Source organism: Perognathus longimembris, chromosome 23, assembly GCF_023159225.1.
Source record: "Perognathus longimembris pacificus isolate PPM17 chromosome 23, ASM2315922v1, whole genome shotgun sequence".
In the NCBI taxonomy this organism is placed as follows: Eukaryota; Metazoa; Chordata; class Mammalia; order Rodentia; family Heteromyidae; genus Perognathus; species Perognathus longimembris.
In genome coordinates, this window is record NC_063183.1 from 10,601,169 (window position 1) to 10,622,234 (window position 21,066).

The 21,066-nt window shown below is 48.8% G+C and overlaps 1 protein-coding gene across 2 annotated transcripts in view; it reads right to left on the reverse strand.

The window, feature by feature from the left end:
- Shisa9 (shisa family member 9) overlaps positions 1–20,317 on the reverse strand; it is a 191,826-nt gene extending 171,509 nt beyond the window's left edge. For both annotated transcript variants that reach the window (XM_048332581.1, XM_048332580.1), the window contains exons 1-2: positions 19,764–20,317; positions 8,168–8,295 (exon numbers count right to left, since the gene is read on the reverse strand). In XM_048332581.1, the coding sequence (XP_048188538.1) occupies positions 8,168–8,295; positions 19,764–20,317 (682 nt within the window). The remainder of the gene's footprint in view (positions 1–8,167; positions 8,296–19,763) is intronic.
- Between the last annotated feature and the right edge of the window lie 749 nt (positions 20,318–21,066).

Consider the following 21,066-nt stretch of genomic DNA (forward strand, 5'->3'; position numbering starts at 1 on the left):
CTAAGACGGGGACCAGCTGCTCCAGCATTTCCATGGAGAGGAACTGACAGGTTCTTTAGTCCTTGTCTGCATAAAAAGCATTAGTCACTACACACACACACACACACACACACACACACACACACTTGTGTACATGCATGCACACACGTGTACACCGTGCAGCACATATAAACACGTGTGTGTGCATGTGTGTACAATTATACATACCCACAACACAGGATGACATGTGCCCATGTGCACACAGCCACACTGGAGCACATGTGTGCACGCACGCATGCACATTGCATGTGTGCACATGCTCGTGCATGTGCACCTATGTACATGCAACACACATGTGCATGCACGCACCCCTTGGCACGCGTGCGCACCCCCTCCCTTCTTAAGAGGTCTGGGCACCTGAGGGCGAAGGGGGTGTGCACGGTGGAAGGGCTCCCTTTTTTAGTGTCCGTGGACCTTCAGATGACGTAGCACCTCCTTCAACAACCCACACCGGACACAAGATCCTGCACCTCAGGAAGAAGTGATTAAAATCGCGGGCCCCTGGCCCTTTCAGAGCCTCAGTTTCCCCATCCTGACAATGGCAAGAACATCACCAGGATGGTCATGAGCATTCTGCCAAGCCCTGTGCCTAACGAAGTCCATGTGAATGTTACCCTCTCGTGTACATCTACCCTTGTGTCTCTGTTTACCTTCCTACCCACCCCCTAGCTAGGAAATTACTCCCAACTTTAAAAAATATGTGGGGATATCCTCGCCAGCACTTCCAAAAGTCAAGTGTGGGACGCCATCTGTCCTCAGTTTGGGGTGAGATCGTACTTGCTCAGACTGAAGTGCAGCCCTAACCAAACACTGAAGCAGGCGTGCACACACGCATGTAACACCACATGCGCTGTCCTGTGAGGAAAAAACACACAACACAGTCCAGGCAGCCAATGCTTCTATTTCAACATTGATTGGCTAAACTGTTCATTCGTGCCAGTCCCAGGGCTTGAACTCAGGGCCTGGGTGCTGTCCCTGAGCTCTTTTGCTCAGGGCTACAACTCTACCACTTTAAGCCACAGCACCACTTGTGGTTGCTGATGTTTAAGTGGAGATAAGAGTCTCACTGACTTTCCAACCTGGGCTGGCTTCGAACCTCATTTCTCAGATCTCAGCCTCCTGAGTAGCTAGGATGACAGATGTGAGCTACCGGCACCTGGCAACCAGGCAAGTGGTTTATAGGGATGTTTTTAACAGACTCTGGAAGTGCCTACAAGCACTTTAATACTGCAACCATGAAGTTAGTGCTATTTTATGTGTCTACTACACTATCGGAGAATATTACAAATCCAAAATTCTACCCACAGGTACCGCGAGTCCTGGAGCAGAGAAGGACATTTGTGAAGGAACTAGAAATATCCAAACAAGGGCTACATTATAGCTCAAAGGAACGTGTCACAATTGAGCTGTGACAGTCACCCTGTAGTGGGGGGGGGGGGGTAAACTTGGTTAGGGGATTGGGAGGAGTCCAACGAGCTGCAACTTTGCTGTGAATCAGAGCAATCTGAAAAAAGATACTTTTTAAAAAAAAATGTGTCATTAAGAAATGAAGTCAGGTGCCAGTGGCTCAGGCCTATAAATCCTAGAGAGTCAGGAGGCTGAGATCTAAAGATCATGGTTCAAAGCCAGCCCAGGCAATAAAATCTTATCTCCAATCTACTCCTCAGAAAAGGCTGACATGGAGCTGTGGCTCAAGTAGTTCAGCAGACTGCAGTGACAGGGACAGAGCCCAGGACCAGCACCAGGAAAAAAAAAAAAAAAGACAGAAATGAATTGAGTTACAGGATTGTGTCATCTGCAAAAAGGGAGTTTCGCCTTTTTCCTCTCTATTTGGACGCCCCCCCCCCTTATGCTTTTCTCTCACCTTTTTGCTCTTACAGTAGACAATGAAGGGGGAAGGAGGAGAGAATGTACTTGAGAAGTTGTTATATATGCCACAAAATTGGGAAATGTAAGGGAAGAGGTGGGTCAAAAAGAGGTAAGAATATTTGAAGGTGACACAGATCAAGAGGCACTGTCTTCATATACTGCTTTGTGAAATGACCTCTCTTGTACAGCTAAGGGTAATAATTTTTTTAAAGAAATGAGTTGAGACATGTTGGTCCAGGTGATATTCATGACCCTTTGCCCCCATCTTCCAGCATTAAGAACACTAGAGGGGCCTGGCTCTGGTGGCTCCTACTGGTAATGCTAGTTATGCAGGAATCTGAGATCTGAGAGGATCAAGGTTCAAAGCCAGCCCAGGCACAGAAGTCTGTAAGACTCTTATCTCCATTTCACCACCAAAAACAAATCCTTTCCCCCTCCAAAAAAAAAGCAAAAGGACAGAAGTAGAGCTGTGACTCAAGTGGTAGAGTGCAAGCCTTGAACATAAAAGCTTCCCGGCTCTGAGTTCAAACCCCAGGACCAGCATTGAAAAAACAACAACGTCACTGGACAGGGCTATGTTCACCCTCATTCCTGAAGGAGGGGGAGGGAGGGAGGTCAGGGGAGGGGGGGCAGGGACTGTTCCTAGAACTTGAGGACACAGTGAGCTTCCAGAAGCAAGCTGTAATTATGCAGAAGCAGAGCAGGGCCTGCAGAAAACCAGCATCTCCAGGGCCTCATCACAGAGGCCAGGGCCCCTTTGATGATGGTGCTAAATATTTTTAAGCAACAGTCACTGAATACCTGGAAAGAACATAAACTAAACAAGTGACAGAACGAAAGAAAAAAATCCAGGCTTACATAAAAAGACAAATTCCCATATATCACAGGAAAAATTTAACCCCAGAAAATTTACTAAAGAGGTGAGCCAAAATTTGCCCACATTGACACTTTCCGTCCTAGGCACCCAACACTTAGATTTCAACCATGAAAGTTAATTGGACAGCAGTTGGACCTTACATGGGCAAAAGTCAGACTGTGTCTTAGCATTAGTAATAAGAGGAGGAGGCCAGAGATAGAGAGGTTAGAATTTTCTTGAATCATTAACAGAGACAAAACTGACACTCAGGACAGATGCCGATGGTTCACACCTGTAATCCTAGCTACTCAGGAGTCTGAAATCTGAGGATCAGGGTTTGAAGCCAGCCAGGGCAGAAAAGTCCTCGTGAGATTCTTATCTCCAATTAATCACTCAAAAAACCACAGAGTCTCAGGGACAGAGACCAGACCCTGAGTTCAAGTCCCACCACCAACAAAAAAACAAAACCAAAAAAACCTGACACAATAGAGACAACCAAACCCCATTCTACTCTGGCAACTTAAGATGCTTAGCAAATTATGACCTAAAAACAGCATGCTATGCCTTTCTTGGTATAACGCAAACTCATGCACTGCTCTTTCTATTTTTATAAAGTTCCTATAATGGGTGCATTTTTAACTCTGCCATGGAGGGCTGGTTTAATTTCCTGGTTATCAGGTTGCTCCTTCTTCTCTATCAGTCAAAATGGGCTCCAGATTTCTTACCTACTTTGGCCCCTAGAAACGAATTAATATCAATCATCTCCTATCTCTCCATAAAGTACCCAAATCATTTCTTCTTCTGTGCCTATGATAAAGCACTCCCCACATATCAATAAAAAGATAAACAAGCTATTACATAGAAGTCTGTTCTTCCTGTTAAAGACTGAATATCAATTAAACTGACTAATGTAAATATGTCAATGGTTACATGTTTCTTTTTTTTTTTTTTTAATTGCCAGTCAGTCCTGGGGCTTGAACTCAGGGCCTGGGCACTGTCCCTGAGCTTCTTTGTGTTCAAAGTTAGCCCTCTACCACTTGAGCCACAGTGCTGATTCCAGATTTTTTGAGTAGTTTTTTAGAGGGAAGAGTCTCACAGGGACTTTTCTGCACACGCTAGCTTCAAAGTGGGATTCTCAGATCTCAGCCTCCTGAGAAGCTAGGATTACAGGTGTGAGTCACAGGCACCCGGCTCATTTCTTACTTTTTTTATGCTAGGGAACAAAAACAAAAAGACTGTGTTAGCCCAAGCAGGATTGGATTGTATGAAATGAATAATGGTGGAAATTCTTGGAGAAACACAACATGAATGTGTGGCATTACTCTGTGTATTCTCCCATAGAGTTTGCCACAAATGTTCTAGTGCCATTCTGCCTAGTAGTCTGTTACAGATGCTTTCTCTTTTAGTATAAAAATCGCTGATTATTCAGACAATCACAGACCCAAAGCAAGAATCATAAACAAATCAAGGCGGCCTGTCCCAAGAGACTCTGGAATTATTTAGTACCTGGACAGCCATCTCTTGAATAGTAATTTGCTTTCCAGTACCATGTTAAATCAAAGGCGCTTATTTAACCAACATCAATGAAGTACCCTGCCCTTCTTCCTGGTGGACTGCTGAAACTTGCTTATTATTCAATGAACAACCTTAATGAGTTTGTGATACCACTTGAGTGGTATGATTTAAAACCTTTCAGGAGACTGCAACGCCAAGTGAAAAAAAAAATCTTATGAAGCCAGGCACTGATGTCTCAAGCCTATAATCCCAGCTACTCAGGAGACAGATCTGAGGCTTGTGGTTCAAAGCCAGCTCCAGAAAGGAAAGTCCATGAGACTCTTATCTCCAATTAAGCACACACACACACACACACACACACACACACACACACACACACCACACACCAACAGAAGTGATGCTGTGACTTAAGTGGTAGAATGCTAGCCTAGAGCACTAAAGCTCAGAGACAGTGCCTAGGCCCTGAATTCAAGCCCCAGGACAGGCACAAGAAAACAAACTAAAACCCTGTGAAGCAGGTTCACCTTTTAATGTCAGTGACTCCACATCATTGGAGTTCTCTGCTCCATCACTCACCGACGGTATTAAGGATCCATAGGTTCATAGGTTCATAGGTTGGGGGTTCAGCCTGTTTCCCTGAGCCAGCCAAAAGAGCACACATGCCCATTCCCATCGAAGCCAGAACTGGACACAGCAATGGTCTTGTCACAAACACCACCATATACCATATCTTTCAGGGCTGTTAATCTGATTATTAAGTTTCCAATTGTGAGTATACTTTTGCTCTAAAATGTAGCTATGTCAAATGCCATTTTATGATCCAGTTGCTATATGAGTAATACCAAATGCTTGGATATAATGAAGCCTAAAACATTCAATTTGGTGACCCATATAAACACTGACTTTACAACTGCCACAATTTCTAAAACCAGGCAAGCTGTCTGCATGCAGGACTGAAGAACTCGTACCACACAGCTTAAACTCCATGATTTAACTCACTGAGCACAGAAAATTCACAACCTAGGCTGAGGCTCAAGTGGTAGCATACCTGCCTAGCAAGCACAATGCCCTGAATTCAATCCTTAGTAATGAGAGAGAAAAAAAGTGTGGGAAAAAATTTGCAACCTTAGTCCAAAACTATGATTTATCAATAAATACATACATACGTAAATAGATACAAACACACATGCAACTTACAGAAGAGGTTCAACATCAATAAAGATCACCCAGATTATAAAAACAAAACAAAACAAAACATGCAATGCCAAGGATATTTCTGTCTTCAGAAACCAACCACAGCCAAATGCACCCTGGCATTGTCTGGCTGCTGTTACTTTGTTGTTGTTTTTAAATTTATTGTTATTGTAAAGGTTATATACAGAAAGGTTACTGTTACATAAGTAAGGTAAAGAGTACATTTCTTTTGAACAATGTCACCCCCTTCTTTGCTCTCTCCAAGTTTTTCCTTCCCATCTTCACCTCTAAGTTGTATAGCTCATTTGCAATATAGTGTCTAGTGAGCACCACAGATGCATTTGTTCATCCTTTGCCCCTCCATTTCTGGGCCTCCCCTTACACCTACAAGGACAGATAAACAAACAAGACAAAAGGAAATTAAAAAAAAACAAACAGCAACCAGGAGGGGAAAAAAAAACTTTGTTTTCTGATAAATATGATTTCACATGGTCAGATGCACATAGCTACTGTGCCTACATGATCCTCTCCTAAGAATGTACTTCTTTGGTCTCACTGTGTGAGTGCCCAGAGACCTATCTAATTTATCATGTCCCAGTGTATTTTTTTTTCTTTTACCATCCAGTGTGTTTCCTTGTAGATGTATAGGCACATTCTAGTTACCATGAATGAGGGAAACCATGCAACCTATGTTTCTCTGGGTCTGGCTTACTTAATATATTTTTTCCAAGTCTTTCTATTTCCTTATGAATGGCACAATATCATGCTTTCTGATGGAGGAGTAGAATTTCATTTCATACATGTATCATGTTTTCTTGATCCGTCTTTCCACTAAGGGGCAGCTGGGCTGAAGCCCACTGAATGGGAGATTTTTTTTTTTTTTGCCAGCCAAGCATCAGACAAGCGCCTCAGGTCTAAAATATACTTAACATTCAAAAAATTAAACCAAAAATAAACCCTCAAAGACACAATAACCTTATTAATAAATGGGCTAAAGATTTAAAGACAGACTTCTCAGAAGAAGTAGTAAGAATGGCCAATAGATATATGAAGAAACATTCAACATCTCTGGCCATAAAAGAAATGCAAATCAAAATAACATTAGGATTCCATCTCACCCCAAGTTAGAATGGCCATTATCAAGAAAACTAACAATAACAGATGCTGCCAGAGATGTTGCAAAAAAGAATGCTACTACACTATGTATGGGAACATAAAACTTGTTCAACCTCTCTGGGAAGTGGTATGGAGGTTCCTCAAAAGACTAAACATAAAGCTTTCCTATGACCCAGCAATTCCACTCCTGGACATTTACCCAATAGAACACAAACAAGGGCACACTAAAGCGACCAGCACAACCATGTTCATTGCAGCATTGTTTACTACAGCTGCTGTTATTTTGAACCAACCCCTCTAAGACACGGCTCTAATGTGGGGTTACTTGGAAATATGATTGCTGGAACCAAGAGCCAGTGACACATGCATATAATAATACTTGCAAATCAGGAGGCTGGGGTTTGAGGTTCAAAGCCAACCCAGGCAGAAGAGTCTATGAGACTCTTATCTCCAATTACCACCAAAAAGCCAGAAATGGAGCAGTGGCTCAAGGGCTTAACCACCAGCCTTATGTGAAAAAGCTCAGGAGCAGTGCCCAGGCCCTCAGTTCAAGCCCCAATACCAGCATAAATAATGCTGAGAATAATCATTTATTTGGGCGGATATACACTTATGTCCAGGAGTACATTATTGTCAAAAATAACACCATCTTATTTTTCCTCTATTCCCATTGATGAATGTGTCTACTACTCTGCTATATATGTGTGTATGTATATACATATGTATATGTACATAGAGAGTATATTGTGTATATATGTAAATATAATGTAATTATGTATGTATATATTATGATGTATATGTATACACACACACACACACACACACACACAGAAGGAATGTCCTTTGAAGTACACCAATATTCCCAAGAATTCACCAGTTGCCCCAAAGAACACCTACAATAATACAATTCTTTTTTGGAGCAACAAACCAAGTTTGCCACTGCTGAAGCATGTATCATTTCTATGTACCCCAAACCAACATGGCTGCAACTCTGTGGGCTATTTTTTTTTTAATTCAAACTCTTTTTTTTTTTTTTTTTTTACTTTGAATAGATTTTTTAAAAAATCCATACTGGCATCTGTTCATTGAAAACAGCCCAAAACTTAAAAGGAACAACTGGTCAACCTCAGAAGGTACAATAGTAGTCCAAAAAAAAATGATAAGACCATTGGCTAATCATGTGGACATGAGCCAACAACATAAATGATTGGCGAACAGATTAGCAACCCCAAAGGAGCAAACAAAAGTAATGTGTGGATGAACCAAGTGCTCCTCCATGACAAATGAACCAGGAAAGTTCTCAGTCAATAGACACACCAAGGGGAACCAGGCAGGGAAAACACAGAACCCAACTGGAAGAGACTAAAGCCAGGTAGATCACTAACAGAGAAGGCAATCCATTGAAATTCCATGATGCCTCTCACAGCTCCATCCAGAAGAGACAAATGAAAACTTCTTATCCCATCAGCAAAGAGAAGCCCTGTAACTAACCCAAACATACACTAGGAAAGCCAGCAATGAGACCACCATACAGGTCATCACGTAGGACCCCAAGCGGGGCATGTACCCCCTACTTACGAAGATTATTTATGGGGGTTCTCGTATCCATGTTCTCGTAATGCTGAACGTGGACAACGATGTTCAGGTCTCTTTCCATGTGGTCAGTGTTGCAGTGACCCTGGGGCCTCATGACATCTGCCAGGGCCCTGTTAAAAAGAAGAAGAAGAAATTGAGATCTGTTCATTAAACAGAGCCATCCACACCTGCCATGCACCAAGCCCTGGCCTCGTGAACAAAAGACAAGGCTGCTGGCTCAATGGAAAAATCTCATTCTGTTTGGAGCAGGACAGAGAGAGACAGCATAAACTCATGGCACTCAGAGGGGACAGAGTGACTCCATAGAGATTGTTTCCCTTGCTTTTCACAACGGCCATGTCACACAGGCGCCATCTGCCCCCCGGGGAGCTGCCGAGTTCAATGATAAAAACATACACCACATATCCAATCCTGTGCTATATCTAACACAGATACTGATCCTCAAGAACAGCAATGAACCAATATTTATGGAGTACTTACCATAATCCAATCATGATTACACTAACCACATTATGTGCCTTAACAAAGCAAGACATTATGGGGGAATCGTGACCCTTCTGAAGATGAGGGGAGAAAAAAAGGCTGAAGGAAATGAACCTGCTCAAGGCCACACAGCCAGTGAATGGTATCTCAGTCCTCTGGGGGGCCAGTATTGGGGCTTGAACTCAGCTGACATTTAGCACTCTACCACATGGGCCTATAACTCCACTTCCAGCTTTCTGGTGGTTAATTGAAGTTCAGGGTCTCACATACTTTCCTGCCTGGGCTGGCTCTGAACCACAGTCCTCAGATCTTAGCCTTCTAAGTGGCTAAAGGATTCCAGGCATGAGGCACCAGCACCTGGCTTTCAGTCACCTTGAGAGGATGGGGACACAGTTCAACCCTGATCAATGACCATCACAGCTAGATGTGCGCTTAGGAGAGCGGCTCAGGATTTTCACATGGAACAGAGACAACCATCACCAACCAGATCAGCCAAATACTTCTCCCTCTTCATCTACCCTCCGTTGTGGGTATGCCTTGATATACCAATACCTTTAAAAGATGCAAAATATTGTAGACACTATTGCTTATATAAGTATCTTTGCCCCGATGGTGTTTTAACCATAAACTTCATTCTACCTTTATCTTTTGCACACACAAGAGGGCTAGTCCCCTATGGGTGAAGGAAGCATCTTCTTGCTCCCTTCCAGACATCCATCCTCACCCTGGGCAGCCCCTGTATTTCACTCACCTGCAAGGAGAATGGGTTCCATGGGCAGCAACCACTAGCAAGATGATACGAACCAACCACCCAGAATGGATGCCAGCTAACAACATCCAGCCGGCTCATTACCAACCTGAACACCCAACTCCGTTACATGTTTCTATACTTAGTGACATCTGGATGGCCTCTGACCACTGACCACCAGTACAATGGACATCTTCATATAGACTTTTTCTTACACATACTCAAAGAGTGACAAGGCCATGTTTTGGAATGTCCCAGATGTCCCTAGATAATCAGACCCTGGGAGCTCACATAAAGGGAGATAGGAAAGGAAGAGGAGCTGTAGGGGGGAGGGGAGCCCACACCAATCACCTATGAACTCGACAGCTCCAGCCTGCCTGCTGAGACCTACCAACCTCAGAAGGAGAGTCTCACCCTGACCTCTGTCCAGCAATGCATCGGCACCACCCAGGAGCTTGATGGGTATTGCTGGATCCATTTACACCTTACAAGGTCAGAACACGCCCCCCCCCCTCCCGGATTGGGCCTTGTAGAGCTATTTTCCTAGGCCCTCCCTAGGTGTCTGCTGTAGACTCAAGTTTGAGACTCTGCTAGAACAACAGAGGCCAGAGGTAAAGTCTGATGATGATACAATGACCATTTAAGAACCATGGCAAGAACCATGACTGGTGAGAAGTCTCCAGTGGAGAACAGACATAGGTCGGCCCAGAAAGAGGCTTTGCAATGAATTACATTTTTAAAAAAAAATGGAATCCACTAAGAAACAGGAGAAAAACAACAGCTCTCGATCATTAGTTCATTCAATAAATGTTTATTGTCGACTATGTGTGCCATGCAGGAAGAGAGGCCCTGGGGACACAGCTGTGCAAAGCTGACTGAGCCGCAGCCTTCCTGGAGCTTACATTCTATGGGAGAGAATAAGAAAATAAATAAATAAATGAATAACATGTCCAATAAGTAAAGGCGGCACATAACATAAGCAAGCACACAGAGAGTAATGCCATCAAAAGAGACCGGCGCATAGCAGCCTTTTTTCCCCACAAGAGCCAGGAATATGCCAAGACACAACCCAAAGGTCTGCCAACGTACAGATGAGTGCACACAAACACACGTGTGTGATATGACACAGAATAGTACTAGGCCACAAAAAGGGAGCGGGGGTGGGGGAGGAGCCCATACCAGCCATACGAGAAGCTCAGCCAGAGAAGCCAAACACGAAAAGCCACGAACTCTACTTTTCCGTTTTCGCAAAAATGTCCACAACAGGCAGTTCCACAGAGAGAGAACAAGCGGTGGCTCGAGGTTGCCGGAGGCCGAGGGTTAAGAGGGGAGGGATGGCTCATAGATACGGTAAGTTGTTTTCTTTTCAGCTTGATGAGGCACCATTAAAATGACTGAAATAGTGATCGTGGTTTTGCAGTGTTGAGGTTATAACAAAAGTCACTAAATTATATACTTTAAAAAAAAATTGAGAGATGCTCAGACTTCATGAAGAGGTGATACTTGAGGGAGGAAGGAGGATTCAGGATTCAGTCACACAATGGTATAGTTTGCATCTGGAAGGTTCCGGAAGGCCTGTGTGTTAAAGCTCAGTCCCCAGTGTGGCACTCTTGGGAGATGGTGGGAGCTGGAAGAGGTCGGGCTGGCTGGGAGGTGGGTCTTCAGGTCACCAGTGGGGCATGGCCTTGAAGGAAGACTCTGGAATCCTCCTCTCTTCCTCTTCCTTTCTGATTCTTTGGCCAGAGGTAACAAGGCCTGCTGGCCAGGAACCCTCCAGAACTCTGCACTCATATAAAACCTTTCCTCTGGGTATAAGTCCACTGTCTTCACGAGTGTTTGAGCAAGTCACAGAACCCGGACCCCCCACACACGGAGAGCACGGAGAATGCATCTCAGGAAGGACACAGGGAGGTGCAAAGGGTCTGAGGCAGGAAAGAGATAGATACTTGAAGAACAGCCAGGGATACCAATGAAACTGGAGTCGGGCAGGCCAAGAGGAGGGCACTTCAAGGTGTGGATATTTGTCCCTCGTTGTAAAGGAAAGAAAAACTGCCCCAAGTCAACCAGCCAGGCTAATCAGCCGAGGGCCTGAGCAGAGTTTTGAAATCCAAGTTCAGGCTCCTTCCTACCTCTGTGCGGCAAGCGGGGAAGCTGTGAGACGGGGGACAAAGGCCTTCCCCCACCTAACTCGCCTTTCCGCACTGCTAAACAGGCTCTTCATCCTGGGCGTCAAGGGATCGTGGAATTCCTCTGTAATTGAATGGAAAATTATTTGTGCATTTTCCTTGATCAAGAAGCCAGGAAGTCCCCCAGATTTGGGGGTCCCCCACCAAAAATAAATAAAAGCATTAAGAGAGTTCAGGAAGATAGTAAAGGAAGGTAATCGGGGTGACTACCATGAAGGTGGCCCACACTGCCATCTACAGAGTCCCTGGGCCTCTCCAAAGTGCTCAACATTGGGTCATGCCCCAGGCTCAAAGCCAAGAATGGTCCCCCTCCCCTGCTCCACTCCCCGCCCCCCCCCAAGCTCGTCCACCGTTCCCAGAATATGCAGTGGACAAAAAGTCTGCAGGGCCAGCCTATTCCAAGGACTGCATAAACTTACACAGCATTGGGAAAAGAAAACACCCATTCTGTGTACAGTCTTTCCATCCTTAAAAACACAAGAAATCTGAACCCGGCATGACAATACACACACACCTCTCATCCTTCCGGCGACTTAAGATGGCAGAAGACAGGAAGATCGCAGTTCAAGTCCAGTTCAGGGAAGAGCTAAGTGAGACCCTCCCCATGGAACAAGCCGAATTTACAGGAACACGCGTGTAATCCCAGCTATAGCGGAGGTGGTGGTTGGTAGGAGGATCTTAAGTAGAGAAGGTGGACTTAAGCAAGAGTGCAAGACCCTTATCAGCAAAACAAAGCTGCAGCAAAATGCCATGGTTCAAGTGGTAGAGGGCCTGACTTTAAACTCCAGTGGCAAGGGGTAGGAGGAAGGGGAGGGAGATCAGCTTAACTACGTGGATGATAGTACGGTCTTCTGCACTAGTCCAGCCCTATCCAGTGTTAAGAATCAGGGACTGGGGCCAAGCAAGGTGCCTGTCAGCACCACCCTCCCCGGGTACTGCCTGCATTACAGCTATTCATGCCCCAGTCCTACAGGCTGGGTCCTTTTTTTTTTTAACTGTTATTATAAAAGTGATGTACAGAGGGGTTATAGTTGCCTAAGTCAGGTAACAATTACATTTCTTTTTGGACTGTGTCACCCCTTTCCTGGCTCTCTCCCAGTTTTTCTCTCCCGTCCCCACTCACAAGTTGTAGAGCTCATTTTCCACAGTGTCCGGTGAGCACCACTGCTGCATTTGTTCACCCTTTGTCCCTCCATTTCTGTGCCCCTGCTTCCCTCCTCAAACCAGATGCATGAACAAGAAAAAAAAACTTGTTTCCATTTCCTGGAGTTCATTTTGACAAATATTATTTTATAAGATCGCATGCAAGTAGGCATTGTACCTTTGTGTTCCTCTCCTAAGAGACCGTGTCCTTTTTTGACCACATTAACCTTCACAACGCAAACACGTGACTTGAAAAGTACACATTACACACTCACACTCCCAACAAGTCCACAGGCTAGGCAGAGCTGGGCAAGCACAAGAAAGCAGAAGTAAAGCAGGTACAGTAGCACACACCTGTAATTCCAGCACTGAGGAGACGGAAGCAGGAAGGTGGTGGGTTCAGGGGCAGTCTGGACTATACAGTGAGATCCTGTCTTGAAAAAAGCAAAACAGGGGCTGGGAATGTCGCTTAGCAGTAGAATGCTCACCTAGCATGCATGAAGCCCTGGGTTCAATTCCTCAGCACCACATATATAGGAAAAGCCAGAAGTGGCGCTGTGGCTCAAGTGGTAGAGTGCTAGCCTTGAACAAAAAGAAGCCAGGGACAGTGCTCAGGCCCTGAGTCCAAGGCCTAGGACCAGAAAAAAGGAAAAAGAAATACTAAAAAGAAAGAAAACAGAAAAGGCTACACATGGATGCCGTGATATTCCTTAGCTCCGTTCCAGGCCCCTATGTTAACACTCTCCTGTCTGAAGTTGAAGAATGATTGAATACCAGCAATTTCACCAGACTGGGCTCAGGATTGATTCTCTGGCAGGTTTCCTTGTGTGTTATCTCTCCCTGATATCTTGCCTGCTGGCTCTGCAGAGGCAGAAATACCTCTGCTACCATAGACTGTTCTGGAGCCTGGAGCTCTGCATGCGTGCCATAGGCATGCAGCAGGTGTTCAGGGATCCAGTTGTATTTGTGAATGGAGGGATGTACCGTGTAACTGTGTATAGCAGGGCATCAGAAACCAGAAACATCAATGTCCTGGGCATCAGCACACAGCTACAAAGACAAGACAATCATGTCCTTGTTTCCTGTGATGATCACAGTAGGGCAAACTAGCCAATCAACAAGTTACTAACCTCATGTTAAACCACAATACAGAGTGAAGCAGGTGATCTTGATACACGGAGAGGGAGGGAGAAGGGGGAAGTGAGAAGGGGACAACTAAGGCTGAGGGGTCAGCAAAAGACGTCTGGGGGAAAGACGCTGGAGCTGACACTTGAATGACAGACAAACACTTGGTGACAAGTTGCCATCTGAATTCTGATGGAAGAGAATTGAAACCAAAGCAAGAACCCCAAGGTGGAAATGAGAAAAAAGAGTTGCTTTACTTTACGATCACAGAGTGCGGATAGAAGATTGCGATGTTCCCAAACAGAGCGCTATGCCAGGTGCCCGTAGCTCAGGCCTATAATCCAGGCTACTCAGGAGTCTGAGATCTGTGGATCACTGTTTAAAGTCATCCTAAGCAAGAAAGTCCACGAGACTTCTATCTTCAATTAGCTAGCAAAAAGCCAAAAGTAGAGGGTGTGGCCCAAGTGGCAGAGTGCTAGTCTTGAGTGAAAAAGCTCAGAGACAGCCCCCAAGCCCTTAAGTTCAACCCCCAGAACTGGCACAAAAAAAGCAAAGGGAATCAGTCTCTAAGCAGTGGCAAACAAATGGAGAGACACTGGGAGACAATAAAAACAAAAAGAAAATAAAAAACAACAACAAGGCACGGGAAAGAGGGATATTGAATCTTTCTTTACAGAGGATTCTAGTTCTCCAGACTCTGCCGTGCCACTTCCCAGCTTGGATTTTTTTGTTTTTGCTTTATTCTGTTTGAAGATGAGCAAAAGAATGACACATGATCTCTATTGGCCTTCAGTGGCCAGAGCTTCAAACACCGCGGTGGTTCCTGCCCTCAAGGTCACTGCTCACCAACACCTCCACCAAGAGACCTGGCCCAGCCAGGTGCAGATGTAAAAAATATATATACTCCTCGGCTTGGGCTTGATCTTCCAGCAGCTCCTTGAACCGGGGCTAAGGCACGCATGGTCTGTGCGCAGGGCTGGCATGGGGATGGGAGGGGAGGGGGCTGGCGGGCCGTCCACAGATCTCAATGCAAAGGCCCGGCTGCTTAGCTGTCCGGGTCCTGCCCTCTGCCTCGCACTGTCTGGCTCTGAAACCAAGCTCCTTCCACAGCCAGGAAGCTGGTGTCTCTTGGAAAGCAACCCTCCTCCGTGCCTCTCTGCAAATGGCAGCCTGTCACAGAACCTACCTTGTGGGGGAGGGGTGTGAAATTAAATGAGAATTTACACATCAGCTTATGGCAAAATTGCAAATCCAAGCCAGGGTTCTTCGATATCACCCAGACAACACTTTGCAGGGTGTTGGAGCTAGACAGATTCCAACCTCTCCTCTCTATGCTGAACCTGCCAGCTCCTCCTGCACTGAGCTAAGTGCAAGGCCAGAGAGGTTAGGAGACTTGGCCAGTGACACAGAGCCAAGGGTTGGACACTGAGATCCAGACATCACTCTGCTCGGTAGACATGAGAGGACAAATTCCAAAAAGAACATGAGAAAAGGTCATCATGGCTGAGCAAGCTTGGTTCTTGGGGAACTCTCCAAGAACGGGAATCTCAGAGAGGTGAAGCAACCTTCCCAAGGTCACACAGCTAGGGAGGGAGTGACTGAGCTGGGATTGGACCTCAGTATAACTGAAGCCCATGCCATTCAGGCCAGTCAGTTTGACCAGGCTGTCTCTCCACGGCTGGCAGGTGGAACGGAGAAGAACCTCAGGGCCACTTGTGGCCACGTGTGAAGATGCAGGGGTAGGGCCACCAGACCTATGGAATTCTAGAAGGGAAGCTGGAAACTGGATGTCTCCAAAGGCCAGAAAGGGATTCTAATGGTGGACTGTGAAACATTTTAGGCGCACAAGAGACAAGATTTCGCAGCCAAGGGCAGCACACCACGACAGGACCCCAAGTAGAAACTCCCAGCTCTGAGACCCATCTGGGGTCTGAGGGGACATCCTGATCAGGCTGGGTAGCCCAGAATAAAGAGCGGGGAATTGTGGTGCTTTCTTGAGCATGGCTGATGGAGCTGTTGTGCTACAGAATGTGCTTGGTCTTGGGAGATCTAGGCTGAGGTACTTAGGGGTTTACTGTCATGTCTGCAAGTTATTTTCAAATGCTGCAGCCAAAAAGGAAAGAAAAGGATAAGAGATGGTGGAGGGAAGGGGGGGAGGGAGGAGGGAAGGGAGGGAGGAAAGAGCGAAAGAAGGGAAGGAGGGGGAGGGGGGAAGGAAAAGAGAGAAAGTAAAAAGGGAGAACAAAGGAGGGAGGGCAGAAGAAAAAAAAAACCTAAGAATGAAAAATTAAAGAAACTAAGCCAATTTGGAAAAAGAACATTAAAAACTAATTTATATTAGTAGTTCTCAGCTGAAGGGTAGTTTGTTTTTTTTCTCCTCTTCTACATTTGGAAGGTCTGAAGATTTTTTTTTCTCTCTCTCTCTCTTTTACTTTGGTGACTGAGCTGTGGGCTGTGGGCTGCCAGATAGCAAATCAAACGCCCTACCGCAGAGGATTATCAAGCCCCAGAAGTGAACATGCCAAGGTTAAGAAACTCTAGCCTGGGCACAGGCCACGGGAAGGTTCCTTATTCCAGCGAGATCCTTGCCTGTTTACAATGGTTCACAATGACGACCGATGGAAAACTTTAAAGAAAAATCTGTAACTGGAAATATCTGGCAGACAACACAAAACCCCATACCCAGGGAGCCGAAAGATGTACCCTTTCCTCAGGAAACCCACCCTGGGGCTGCATAGAAGCCCCCACCCCTCCCTGCCCTCCCCATCCCTTGTCCCTGTCTGTCTGTCTGCTGTTCTCAACTCTCATCATCTGAAGCTGCAGAGCTGGAGAGCTCTGTTGGGAAATCAAATTGGGGGGGGGGGGTCACAAATGTGCAATGGTTTTGCAGCCACCTGCTGTGTCCTTGATAAGTACTTTGGGCGGGGGGGGGGGGGGGAGGCAACATGAGAAACCCTTGTCTCATCATCCCTTACAGCTCCAGACAGGAATGAAGAGGCTGCGGCGGGCAGGTTCCTTTCACCTGGAAGCTGCCTCGCCCCCCTAGCAGACAGTCTCTCCCTCCTGCCAAGCTTGGAGTGCTGGCTGCACCAGATGATCAGGTAAGAGCTAATGAGCCAATTACCACGCGGCAACTCTGGATGAACACAAGGGCTGAAGAGGAGGCATTCAGAGAAGACCCGGAGCAGCCCAACACACATGAAGGTTACACACGCATAGAAAGAAGTGAGGAAGGGCAAATTAGCAATCACCCCACCCCCTCTCCTTTCTCTTGGATTCAGGATCCATCTCCTGACCCGGTGCATAATAACCCCCAAACCCAAGATCTGTTTCTCCAAAGTGTAGACGATTTGAGAAGGAGGGGTGGGGGGAAGAGAGAGGAGTTAGAGCCAATTTCTGGGGCCCATTCCCAACCTATTAATCTATTAATTCAGAATCTCTGTGAATGGAACCCTAATACCCCACACACACACACCATCACCACCCCCAATCCTGAGGCTGGGTCTAAACACATCTGCTTGCTGCAGGCACAAGTGTAAACCAGGAGACTAGAAACTATGCAACCTTCTGGTCATGTGACTTCAGGCAAAAACCACCTCATATGCATGGTGATTTCCTCATATGTAAATAGATGTTAAAAGCACCTGTCTCATAAGGTAGCCTTGAGAACTAAATGAGTCCCTCCCCCACAACACATGCACACATCTATACATATACACACACCTGGTCAGCACGGTGCTCAGCAAGTGTTGGTCTGGTCATTCCCCCCACCCCCCCTTCACAGTGATTGTCTAAATGGTAGGATCACCTGGAACACTTTTCAAATACACATAGACACATACCCTACCAGAAATTGTAATTTAAATAATTAAAGGTGGGACTCCCCCCCCCAACCACCACAAGATCTTAAAGGTGATTCTCCCCTCCCCCCCACACCCCAAAAAAAGCAACAAGATTGGGAAGGGGGGGGAAGTAAACCTTAGAAGGGGCCAGTAGAAATCAACAATTATCTGCTCCAACTAGAGTCCGCTGCTAGTCATTTTTCAATGCACTTTCTATATTCTGGAATTGCCAAAATACATACCTGAAGAGCCTGTCTGGGGGCACTGTTGTCCCAGGACTGAGTACTCCCTAATTGGTGCTTGTAAATAGACCTTGCCTGGCACCTGCAACCCCCTCTACTCAACCCACAGACCCCTCAAAGAAATAATAGAACAGAGCTGGCAGGGGGCACAAGAAGGAATTTGGGTGCTTCGTGGGTCCTGAGGAATTGGTGATCAATTTGGCCCGGGGCCAAAGAGGTTCTCCCCCCACACACACACACACCCTCAAAGGCTAATTTGTCCTCCATCACCCCTCCTCCCACGCCTGGGAGGGGGTCGGAGAGCTGGCTCGGGTCACAAAAGGCTTGGGGACGACTTGGGCTGGCATTCACGGCATGGCAGCCTGCCTGTCTCTGAGCAACTTCCCGACAAGAGGACACGACTGCTGTGGACCTTTGTCCATCCATTTCCCACTCTACACGTAACACCGACCTTGGCAGCCTTCCCCCAGAAGACCCAGCTGGTGGAGTTGGGCGCTCTGGGGCTTAAGGACCTGGGCAGGGCCAGCTCCTGGCTCCTCGGATAGACTTGAATTTCTTGAATCCCCACAAGCTCGTTTCTGAATCTCAAACCCCACTCTCTATCCAAACCAGCCAGCACTTCCTCACCTCTTCCCTCCCCTCAAAGTCCTTCCCCTTGAGGGGACAGAAGAAAAAAAATCATCAGATACTCTGCGTATAAATAGAAAATAATTACTACTGAGGTGGTGATGTTCCTTCGCCTATTTTGGGTGGGTGTCTTTGTTCGGATTTTTTAAGGCACGCACAGGAGCGCGTGCACACACGGCGCGCGCGCAGGCACACATGCACACAGGTCCCTAGAGGGGGTGGGGGTACAACGACGACTTCAGTGCCCGGACTGAGGAAAGAAGGGATAATTAAGGTTTCACCCCAGCCCTGTCTGCTTCTTTGACCCCGCTTCTCCACGACCTCGCACCAACCCCAGGCTTCTCACACCTGCACACGCACACGCACATGCCCACCCCCCCATACCCACACGGTTCGTGGCTGCGTCCTCCGCTTCCAAAGTTACTGAGTTGTGCGGATTTACACACACACACACACGAGCGCGCGCGCAAAAGGCAAATAGCTCCATTAATTTCTAACTGCCGGCTCCCATCTGCTGCGACTTGCATAACGAAGAAAACCAGGGGGGAAAGTTGACGAATCAGGGTGCAGGGGTGTGGGGCGAAGGGGGAGGGTCCGCGGCCCGCAGACTCGGTGCCAGCCCCTGGCCAGGGGCGCAGCGCACAGTGCTGGCCGCGGCCTCGGAGGTTGGGGGGGGGGGGGACAGGAAGGAAAAGCAGAAGTCGCAATTCCCCCACGCGAGGCTTTTGTTCTCACCCTCCGCTCCCACTCTCCTTTTTGCCAGTCGTCCGATTTCCCTCCCTCACGCGCGCGGCCTCACACACGCCCCCCTTCCCTTTGAGGTTCATCTGCCTCTGTTTACCTAGAGGTTATTCTCTGGAATCGGAGGTTGGGGAGTGGGAGGGAACATGGGCCCCTTTCTCCCAACCCCCCGCCCACACTTTAGGGACACGGGCTCCCCAGACTGCGTCTCCATCTCCGCGACAGGGAAGGGGGGCTGAGACCCCACCGCGCACACACAAGCTCACCCCCGCCTCGGCCAGACCCCGCGCCCCTTCCCCGCGCGCGCCAGCCAAAGTTGGCTTCTCAAGGGGACCTCCCCCTGCGGGGAGAGCCCGGGTGTGGGGAGACGCGGAGGACTGGAGGAAAAGGAAGAGGGATGCGGGGAGTCCCGAGGGGAGGGCGGAGGGGGGCGCAGCCCACCTGGACATGTGCTCCCTCTGGGGTCGGTGCGCCTTCTCCAAGCCCAGCTTGGTGAAGATGCCCACGAGGACCATGACGGCCACCACCCCGCAGATGATGTAGACGATCAGGTTGGTCTTGTCCTTGGTGGGGTCGTGCAGGGGGTCGTCCTTGCGCGCGGGGGGCTTGCCGGTGTTGAGCCAGAGCGGGGTGTCGTAGTTGGTGCAGGTGCTTTGGTTCAGGCGCCGCTTCTTGAAGGTGCAGCAGAACCGGAAGCCACACGTCCCGCAGCAGAAGATGAAGTCGCCCGAGCTGCAGTTGAATGGCGGGTCCCACTGGCCCATGACATCGAAGTAGCCCCGACAGAAGTCCGGCGTGGGCGCCCGGGTCGGGGGCGCGTCCGAGCCTTCGGCGGCCTCTCCCGAGGCCGCCCCGGAGCGATTGCCCCCCGTCAGCACCACCACGCCGCCCAGTTGCGCCAGCGGCCCGAGCCCGGCTCGCTCCTGCGCCCGGCACACGCGGGCGCACAGCTCGGTAAGGCAGCAGCCGAGGAGCAGCCGGAGGACGCGGCGCATCGTGTCTCCCAGCCCGGGCTCGACCGCTCGGCCGCCGCCGCCGGAGCCGGAGCCGGAGCCGCTGCAGCCGCCTCTCGAGGCGCGGCCGAGGCTGCCGAGGCTGCTGCCGGGGGCTGCGAGCCGCCGCGGGCCGCACATGCAGGGAGCCGCGCGGGGCGCCCGGGGGTCGGCGGCCACGGCGCTCGGCTCAGCCTGCGTTCGCCTTCAGCGCGCCGCGCGCCGAGGGGCCGGGCCGGGGAGGAGCGCGCGGGGCCGGGCCGGGCGGGGAGGGGGGGGCGGGAGAGGACGGCGGGGCGGGGGCCGGACGAACGCGGGGTGCAGGTCCGGCGAGCCACGGGGAGGAGGGGAGAACGGTGGAGAAGAACCGGAGAGACTCGGTCTGCCTGCGTCCCCCCCCTCCGCCTGCGGCTCGGGACCCGCCGCCCCGCGTCCGCTCGCCGGGTCCGCTCCGCTCTCCAGCTCGCCAAGTGCGCCGGAGAGAGCGGAGAGCGGAGCGACACTTGTGGAATGAAGGGAGGGCGCGGAGGACGGGGGAGGGGCGGGAGGAGAGGGCGGGCCGAGGGGGCGCGGGCGGGGGCTGGGGGCGGCGCGAGCGGAGCGGGGCGGGGGCCGCGGGGAGCGGTGACTCGGGCGGGCGGGCGCGAGTTGGGGGCGCGCGGCGCCTCCCCGGCTGGCTGGCAGGCACGCGGGCGGGCGGGCGGGCGGGGAGGAGCCGCGAGCTCCGCAGCCCCAGAGGCTCCCGGCAGGTG